Here is a 10000-nt window from a genome sequence, read left to right on the forward strand (position 1 = left end):
ATAGGGGCTCTCTTGTGTAAGATTTCCATCAGACCAGTTTTAAAAAATTGCTAGTTATCCTCAACGGAATAATCCGAAGGATTTCTAGCAAAATAGGCTTTGCTAAGCTTTGCTGTATCCATTCTTACTTCATTAAAATCAGCATTATTGAATTTATATACAGATCTTGGCTTTTTCTTATTCAAATTAATTGTCAGATTTAAGTCGAAGGATACCGCTGAGTGGTCACTTATGCCTTCTGTACTATGAATATTAGATACTAAGTCAGAATGGCTAGATAAAATAAGGTCTAATATTGACTCTCCTCTGGTTGGGACGGTCACCAACTGTGTCAAACTAGAGTTATCAACAATGCTTAACATCTTTTGACTCAAGGTTAGACCATATTGTGGATTTGAAGATACCGATAACTGCTCCCACATAATATCTGGTACATTGAAATCTCCTCTAAGTATAACACGTGGACATGATCCATTGGATTGGAGAGAAAGCAAAGAGTTTTCAAGTTCGTTAAGAGCCCCTTCCTGGGATCCTGGTGGGCGATAAACTGATGCTAAATACATAGGTGTTTGCTTAACAAACTCTAATTTAGCCCACATAGCTTCAGAATTACTATCAAGTTTTGGTTGGTGTGTTGCAAGAATTGTATTATGGATAGAAATGAAGACCCCTCCAACAGGATTTGTCACTTATCCTGTCTACGAAAGATCTCATAGTCGCATGGGAAAACTTCACCGTTGGAAATTGATGAATCCAACTTTGATTCCAAGCCTAAGATGATATGAGGTTTCTCTGAATCAATAAGGGTCTTAAAAAAACCACTTTTATGCTGACTTCTGATGCTGTTACAATTTAGACTCAGGACTTTCAACTTGGTTAAATTGTTCTTTTTTGAACGTTTCTTGTCTTTAGATGTATCAATCGAGGGTGTGGTAAAAGATGACTGCTGTGATAATTCCTGCTGCTGTGATAATTCCTGTGATGATAATTTCTGTGATAATGATTCCAGAGAGAAAAAGGAGTTAAATGAGTCTAATGAGGTCTCAAATAGCGAGTCATCCCCAATGGAGCAGCACTTCGTATGATACCACAAATCACAATGATCACATTGTACCCCTTTCTGATTTCTTTTAACTGCCTTATTGCATATCCCACAGGGATATTTCCAATTTGGCCCAGGATTAAGCTGGATATCTCCGCCCAAAAGTAGTATTGATAGAAGAAAACTTTTGATCACTGCTAAGCTTGAACATGTGCGCGACGTTCTGCTGAGCCTGTTTTGGCTGTGAATCGCTACATATCCAGTTGGAATGGGTTCACTACTCACCAGAGTGGTATTTAGATCAAAACCATCAATTCCTATCACAGAGTGTGGCATATAGTACGATTTTTGACCAAGTAAGACTGCCAGAACGAGTACAGAGAGCGGAGCTAGAAAATTGGTGGCCATCTTAGCTGACCGTAGGAAGTAGGAAGAGTCTTAACAAAAGGAGCCAGGACTCCCTCAAGGTAAGCTGAAATGTTTTCAGTAGGGCAGCTACAAGCAGAAAGTATGGGTCGACCAGGGTTGTTTAGTTTGTGCGTCTTCGGTAGAAGATAAAAACGTGAAGTACGAGGTGTCGCAACGATGACATGTTTGGCTGAAGGAGGTAGTGCACAAGCAGAAATCATATCATTGATAGTGGTTTTAACCTTTTTTTGGCACTCATGGGGAGGATCCGCACCAAGTCATTCGTAGAATCTGATATCCGACTGATGGACCGATGGAATTAACGTCAATTCCAACTTTATTTTAAAATGACTTGATACATGTGCACGTGCGTGCCGCCATTCATCTACGCGCTTCCTTCTGATTGCGTGTTTCAACAGTTTTCTTCACACTGAAGAAGGGTTCTACACCCAAAACGTATGTGATTTAAAAAAAAACTATTGACATTGTTTGATATTTATTTTATATCACTCTACTTGTTTATTCATTTTAAAGTGTCACACATCTCCTACAAAAGTTTTGGTTATTTCAAGGAATGTTGCTCGTTTCGCAAACATGTTGGGTCGATTCACCAACCTCCGATAGTCATTTTGGTCAACATTCTGCAGTAAGGCCACAAGAATTGAAACTTGTAGAGTACAAAAAGGGAATAGAATCTCGCCTTGTTGCATTTCAAAATCGGTAACAGCATAACTAATTGCGTTTTATTTTCTCAGATGCAAGGAACTCTGAAAAGATCGACCATTAGTCCCAGGAGGGGGGGGGGGGGGTACTGCCATATATGGGCTATATAGGTATGTGCCGCTGTGAAGGGTATGGTTTTCAAACAGTTTACTCTAGCATAGGGTATATAAATCAGAGCGTGTGGGTCTAGAATAGGGTATCATTTTTCACGAAACTGGCCAGTTGCTTGAAGATTTTATCAAGACTAAGGAAACCAGAAATTCCCGCTCAAAACTATAAAAGAAAAAAAACGAGTCGGCAAAGTTTAAGTTTAAGTTTACACAGGGGCAAGGCTGACACAGTCGATTAATGAGCGCCCTTGGTGCAAGAGGTCCGGAGTTCGATCCCCGGATCTCACATCCTTGTTTCGACTTCTTTCCTTTCAGTGTAGCCCAAGTAGCTTTAAATACCCTTAAAACGGAGCACTGCTGGAAAGAGGGGGATAAAATGAGCGCACCGTCGGCTTCCTGGGAGAATACTCTCTACAGAGTAAAGGAACTTCCGAAGTTAAATAAGGTGTACCTTTACCGTTACCTTTACCAACTCAGCCTCAACAGTGTCGATAAATGGCTATCATGAAACACTTCTGGATATCATTAACTGTCAAATGTCGGTATTTAGATGGAAATCGGTGGGAGTTTACTCTAGTATAAAGTAACCAAATTCAGCTGAACTAGCTCTGGAATACGCAAAGGGTTCCAGGGTCCCAGCGGCACTTCCCCACCCAGAATTCCTAAAGTACCCCCCCTTCCCCCGGCCAATAGTTCCTGTTGTGCAACACGGCCGGGAGTTCTTGAACGGCGTCATTGCTGCGAAGTAATCTCACCATCAAGCACACAATGCTGTTAGAATTAACACATGCAGTACTGTTACTGTTAGAGAAATTAAAATTTTTAGTCTGTTGAATCTAGGGTGCGGGAAATCCGTGAAGTGTGCCTCGGGTTAGGGTTAGGGCTAGGGTTATAAAAGGTACTTAATTCTAAATTCTAAAATGTACTTTTAGCAATGTTATTTCAATATTTCGACGAGCCGATTTTCCGCAATTTGCGTTTTTTCCCAATGTTTTCCCCCCAGCCTAACAGATGGCTAATTTGCATGACAATTTGCTTAGCCAATCAGATTGCAGCTTGCTCTTGGAGTTGCGTGATTAGAAATGCTTATGTGTTCCTCGTGATAGATCTTAAATCGTTTATAAAATGTTTATTTCACGCAACAAATCTCTGGTTTTTTCACAAAGTGCACTTGTGGTGTCAATGTTGTCCGTGTTAAAAGAACAGCAACTGGGCCCTGATTGGCACCGAAGGACTGAATGTCGCAGAAGGTAAGGTAATGACAAAAGTTGGGGAATGTAGGAAAAAATATTGCTAGAACTTTGAAAATTTGCTTGATGGATGATAAAATCATACCCTACAGGCTTGTTTTCATTCCCCACGTTATCACCTTCGCAATAGAAAAGTTTTCTTTTGACGGAAAAAAATTCGAGTCTAAGCATAGTGTTTGGTACAGGTTTCGAAATCAACTTGAACTCTGACTTGCCGTTTTTTAGGTTAAATGTCTCTAGAAGGGTCGGAAATAGATGATAATATGTGGGATTTTCTGACATTACAGCTGTTGATGTGGGCTACAATTTTTGAAGTTTTCGGGCAATTGCGCAAAGTTTTACAGAAGAAATGAAAGAATAAAGACAAAAAGTTCGATAAGTAAGGAAAAAACAATTTCCAAAAAGTTGTTTTTTACTTCAGAATTTATCACAAATTTGATGATAAACAATTTCAGCAAGTTTTAAACAACGGTTAAATGCAAAGAAAAAGTGCTATTACAAAAATTGCCTTTTTTGTGGTTTTACCGATTTTTAACATTTTTTTTTCTACTTTCAGAGGTAAGGAGATTACATTTTTAGTCGATTTTTGCCCAACTTAGATTCATTAATTCCTTTTTCTAATGAGTGTTCAAGCACTCAGATCTTACTATAATTGTAATATCTTGTAATATCTTGTCTATATCTATGATATTCCCTGACCCCTAAGTCATTACTGCTGTTAATAAACTCGTGTTGCAATGTAGGGAACCTTCTAGTTCTCCAAACAAATCTCACAAATACAAATCCCTCTACGTTGTTCGAATTTTACTAACACATTTCACCATGCTAGGTGTTGAAGACATATACATCTTAAGCACATGCAAAGAAAACTGGCCTTCGATGTGACGAAATGACGATTCCTGTGTTGACTGATAACTACTTTTGAACTCTGAATGTTTAGTGATCATTCTTGGTCATACGTCATCGTTATCTCATAATGGTTTCCTGCCTCCCCCCCCCCCTCCTTGTCTTGTGTTACAAGGGTATTACCCTGTCGTTTGAAAGAGGGCACCGATAAAAGAAACTCTCAATGAGTGTCATCTCAAAGTCACAGGGGGTATCATCGAGTAACCAACTCGACTCATTGTTGCCAGGATACGGTTAAATCTTACTTGCTTGATTTTCTTGTCCTTTCTTTATCTCTTGTTCATTTCTACGTAATACCGTAAGACATTGTTGCAAACAATACTCTTCATCATGGGGAACTCCCCAGGGGTTGGTTACCGTAGCTTGTTTAAAATCCCAGACGAATCACAGTCATTCCCTCTTTACTCAACGTGAGTCTTTCTTTCTTCTATTTTTGTTTGCCTTATTTTTTTATTTTTTATTTGTGATATGTTTATAACAAAGTATTCCAATCCTCTTCTTCGTACGGAATGAAGTCGTATAACACCTTCCAGACTTTCTTCTTTTCCGTGTTTCCTCTCTCAGCGTTTGCTTCTATCCCATCTTTTACTCTCGTGAAAAATTTTAATTTGGCGAAGGTCGTTAATTTATCTATGGCCAGTGTAGCCCCGTGTGAAGAAGGTTGAACTCAATAACCCTTGCAGTTCAAGTGGTCCCTGAACCGGGCCTTAGTCCATCGATAGTTTCGTTAATTTTCTTCTATTCGTGTAATAGGAAGATATTTTTATATTCTAGCCCTTGAAACTGATTTTTTCCGTAAAGAAAAAAAACCGAAGTGCAAAAGTAACTAGCATGCATTGATTGAATTAAGTTTGTAGACAAACGACGTTAAAACCAAACAGTGTAAATGCCAATTTTCATAACATTAGGGAATAATCATACCTTCTTTTAAATTAATCAAAGTGCGAGCATGAAGTATGATTTTTTAGAACGCAAATATGTGAATATGAGGCAATTTAAATCCTCTGCGAATCGTCAAATATAAATTATCACAATGATACTCATACTATCACGGCTGCTTCATAAAATATAAAACAAAAACGAAGTCTTTGCAATCTACATTTTAACCCTTTCACCACCTGCCCTGGCTGAATTGTATTTCCTGTTGAATTAAAGCAGACATTAACGGTTTTTATTTTGGGATTAATATGCTTGTTTTGGTCATGCAAGCTGCAGTATACAGTCCACTCAAACAGCTACAGGTTGACAACCTTATGAAATAGAATTGGATAATAGAGGCACCCAAATGGCTGACAAGAATAGGGTGGAATAGGGTACTGAATATATTGTTAGGTAAAGGTACAGGTACACCTTATTTAACGTCAAAAGTCCCTTTACCTCCTACAGGCTATTCTCCCAGGAAGCTGATGATGCACTCATTTTACCCCCGTCTTTCAATCAGTGCTCCGTTTTAAGGGTATTTAAAACTATCTGAAGCTACACACAATGGAAACAACTGTGCAGTCCTTACTCCTCCTGTTAGGACACAGTAGGAACCCCTAATGACAAAAGCAAAAACCAAAAATACCACCTGAATGATCAAGGTCACAATCTTGAGGTATATCTTGAGATATGGTGCTGTGATCAGCAGCTGTTGATAAACTGCCATCCTCTGTAAGAGAAGATCCATTGTAGCCTAACTGTTAAGTGAGAAGAAGAAAATAAAATAAATGCAAAATCGAATCAGAATGTTACAAGGCAATCCTTTGAAATTGATAAGCTACCCAACTGGTGGATTGGAGGATTTAATTAGCTTTGCAACTCAACGCTAGAGTTGCAATGACTTGTGTTTGAATGAAAATAAATTAGCACTCACCCCTACTTGCCCTTGTTGAGCTGTGCTCACTGCTGAATAAGCAGACATAAGCTTTTATTAGTTTGAGATTAATGTGTTTGTTTTGATTATATTACAAGCCCACTCAAATAAGCACAGGTTGACAACCTTATAAAATAGACTTGGATCATAAAAAACCAATGAGAGGGCACCCAAATGGCTGACAAAAATAGGATTGAAACCTTATATTAGATAGGAAAACTGTTGACAAAGAAATGCAAGTCTACTGGACCAAAAAAATTCCATTGGCATTTGCGATAGGCCTATCAAATGAACAGTTACGTTTGACATCAGCAGCACAAGTCACAACTGCCAATGAGGTTAAGCTTAAAGTATTGCTTTCAGACTGAAACTGGGCTTAGGACATCTTTCTACTTGCTAGTACTCAGGTCCTTCAACTTCATGTTCCAGTCACCCATTTTCTATGATTACACATCCCCCAGACTTTGGCCTTGTCAGATTATTGTTAACACCCTCCTTGATCAGCATGATTCTTTAATGAACACTCAGTCACATCCAATAGAGGCACATTCACTGCATGTTTATGCATTCACCTGGCTGGGTTTCCATAGGAGGCTGACCATCAACATTGTTGATCTGAAGATGAAAACAATGGAATTAGTTGTTTATTCAGTAAAATGTGCATTCCCAACAAAACTAAAAACATGTGTTAACATAAAAGAAGGAACGTCTTTTTGAGGATAAGGCATGTAGACTGTGATGTTTGAGTATAGAACACAAGGACACTCTAATCTTAATCATAGTGTAGCAATTATACAGAACCCACAAATGTTTTGCCACAACCTCTATTTCTAATATGCTAGAAATAACGACTTTTAAGTGTTTGTTGTTTCTGTTAGTTGTACTACTCTGGTTTGGAGAAATTAAAGAGTTCCAATTTACAGACCCAACGGTCCAAAACTCCTGTCCAGTGTCTTTTTCATTGGATAATCCAAACTTATTTTGGCTAGTTGGTAAGCATTTTCTGACCAACCAGCCAAAAAAGGAAAGGGTGTGCCAATAATAGTAATTTCAATTACTATAATGTTAAAACATCCTTACCTTTTATTACGTAATTTGCAAGATAGCATTATTTACTACCAAGACCAGACAATTTTGAGGCTTTTCTATAGTCAGGCAAATTTAAACAATAATAATTGTTTCTTTGCTCCCAGGAGGGAAGAAAAATCTGAATAACAAAGCAGTTTGACAAAGCATTCCGGTCTCAGTAGTAAAATGATGTCATCAAGCACATGGCCTGTTAGATGCAACCGTGACAGTGATCAAAAATATGAAAGGTTTGTAACAAAACAAGCTTTAAAATGGACTGATGATGAGCCACACACAAACAGGAAAGGATGTATCCATGGAGAGGAAAGCAATGAGTGCAAAGTAAAATTGCGGTGCATGCTAAGAAACATACTTAACTAAAGAACAACTGGCCGGTCAAAGTGCAGTTCTTCATTTGAGAAACTATGTATACACTATGTATTACCAGTGAGAGAATTTGATCCGTAAAGGGCTGCAGCGTGCTGTCCAAATCTGAACTGTCTGGATCTTTATCTGCAGCAAGGGTATACAAATTCATATAATATCAGATCCATTCTGAAATTCCCTGACATAACTGTTATTACATAGTCACATTAAACGTTACATAGCAAATGACTAATCTCACCTTTTTTTTTTTACATTTTTGATATTAACTTTTGCAGAGATAACACTGGTCCAGTAAAACTGTGACAAACTATTTTTTGTAATTCACTCAGTTTCACAAACATTGGCACTGCTCTCCATTTTCACATTCAATTTCATGTCAGATAGCAGATTAGATCACCTTGTTGACAACCTCTTAGCCCATTATCCCTGAAACTGAATTTTTTGTGAGATTGGCATGCTTCCTGCAAAACTCCAGAAATTTCTTAGTTTCATTTTGTCACTGAAATAGGAGTGCACAGCCTTTTACTGAATTTGCAAAAAAATATTATCCATTTTGGCATGTGCACGTTGCCAACCACGACAAGCGTCCAACAAATTATTATTTATGATAATTCTTCAACGTTATAATTTTGACCACCTGGGTCAGGAGGACCGAATGCAGACACCCAAAGGCAAGGAGATACTTGTGAATGATACGAAATCACTGGCCAGGGGTAAGTTAGGTTTTGTGTCCAAGAGTACTGAGTAAAATTGTGAGCCAATTTGTTTCGAAAATGGTTCTACCATCCAAACCACAACTTCCTACACTATATCAGGTTCGATGAGACTTGTTATGCAATATACAGTTTTGGTAAGTGATAATATATGGCTATAAGGCGCACTCCAAGTTCAAAACAAATTTAAGGCTAAAAGTTGAATTTTCCTTGAAAAAAAACACTCTGCGTCTTATAGCCGAGAAAATACATTATTTAATGCAGTACAAGCCGTGGTAAAGGTCAAAATTCGCCAACTCTGTTCCCTTTGGGTCATGGCATTTGTTTCAGCTTCACACCCATGGATTTTTATCATTTTCTAACACAGATTTCATATTGATGAAATGATTTCAATCGCCTGGAGAAATTCAAAAAGTGTGGCAACTAAACGAAAAAATTAATGCTAATTATTTGAGATGAACCCACACCTCTTTCATTCACAAAACCTTCTTTTCGTTACGGTAATAACTTGCCGCATTCCAAGATTTTGTTTCCATTTTTTGGAAAGAAAGTTAGCTTGAATCAATGAATAACTTTAATTTGACTGTATAAAACCAAATTTGTGAAAAAGTAGCCCTGAAAAGTTTTGAAGTATAATTATGCTGCAACATGTGATTGATATTTCTGTCAAGTGACATGTCAGAACATTGAGTCACACTCCCGCCAATGCAGGCATGTACTACTCTGCAGTGCATTATGCGAACAAGGGCTGCTACATGTAAAGGTAAAGGTACACCTTATTTAACATTTGTAGTTCTTTTACCCTCGAGAGACAGGGTATTCTCTATTGCATGTACAAATGATACAAAGCATCTTCGTGATTCTGATAAAGGATTACGATTTTTAATCAAGAATGGCAATAGCAAGATGAATTTATCAAAAGCGCTTTGTCTATTCAATTTCAACTTTTTACTAACGTTAACACAATAAATCACACATAGATACAACCTGCATTTAGCAAAGGCACAAGCACAAATATATTCATCCCTAAAACTTCTCTCTTAATGCGCCGATCAACTTCAACATCCCCCCCCCCCTCCCCGGGGCATTTGAACTTTTGAAGATTGGATCGTTCAAATTCCCCACCCCTCAGGCCAAAATGGTGTTCAAATGCCCTACCCCACCGTCGGATTTGTCTGTCATACCCTACTAAAGAACAATCGTCGTCGGCTCCTCCCGTCTTTAATAAAGACCTTTCAAAGACCTTTTTTGTAAGCCGTTCACAAATGCTACATCTGTTCCTTTAAACTCTCCCATCTTGTCCAAACAAATGTTTTATAGCTGTTAGGGACTTCGGCACCCGTAAAAAAATCATTTGAAACCTGACACTTCCGGTTCAATTTTCCCCACCCTACGCAGGCAAAGGTCAAATTCCCCACTCCCTGGGCACAGAAGATAGTAAAATGCCCAGGGTTTGCCCGGAAAGGGAAGGGGGGGGGGAAAGGGGTGTTGAAGTTTCGACTTGATTGGCACATAATTGTTGATCTAATGAAGCAATT

At 38.4% G+C, this 10000-nt stretch overlaps 1 protein-coding gene across 6 annotated transcripts in view; it reads right to left on the bottom strand.

The window, feature by feature from the left end:
- LOC138018549 (protein NLRC3-like) overlaps nt 1–10000 on the bottom strand; it is a 55322-nt gene that overhangs the window by 6265 nt on the left and 39057 nt on the right. For 5 of the 6 annotated variants that reach the window (XM_068865220.1, XM_068865223.1, XM_068865225.1 and 2 more), the window contains 4 exons: nt 7808–7875; nt 6867–6909; nt 6295–6326; nt 6010–6118 (listed from right to left, as the gene is read on the bottom strand). In XM_068865220.1, coding sequence (XP_068721321.1) covers nt 6010–6118; nt 6295–6326; nt 6867–6909; nt 7808–7875 — 252 coding nt within the window. The remainder of the gene's footprint in view (nt 1–6009; nt 6119–6294; nt 6327–6866; nt 6910–7807; nt 7876–10000) is intronic. The other variant, XM_068865222.1, reaches the window with a different exon arrangement.

The sequence above is a fragment of the Montipora capricornis genome, chromosome 10 (genome assembly GCF_036669925.1).
Source record: "Montipora capricornis isolate CH-2021 chromosome 10, ASM3666992v2, whole genome shotgun sequence".
NCBI lineage: Eukaryota > Metazoa > Cnidaria > Anthozoa > Scleractinia > Acroporidae > Montipora > Montipora capricornis.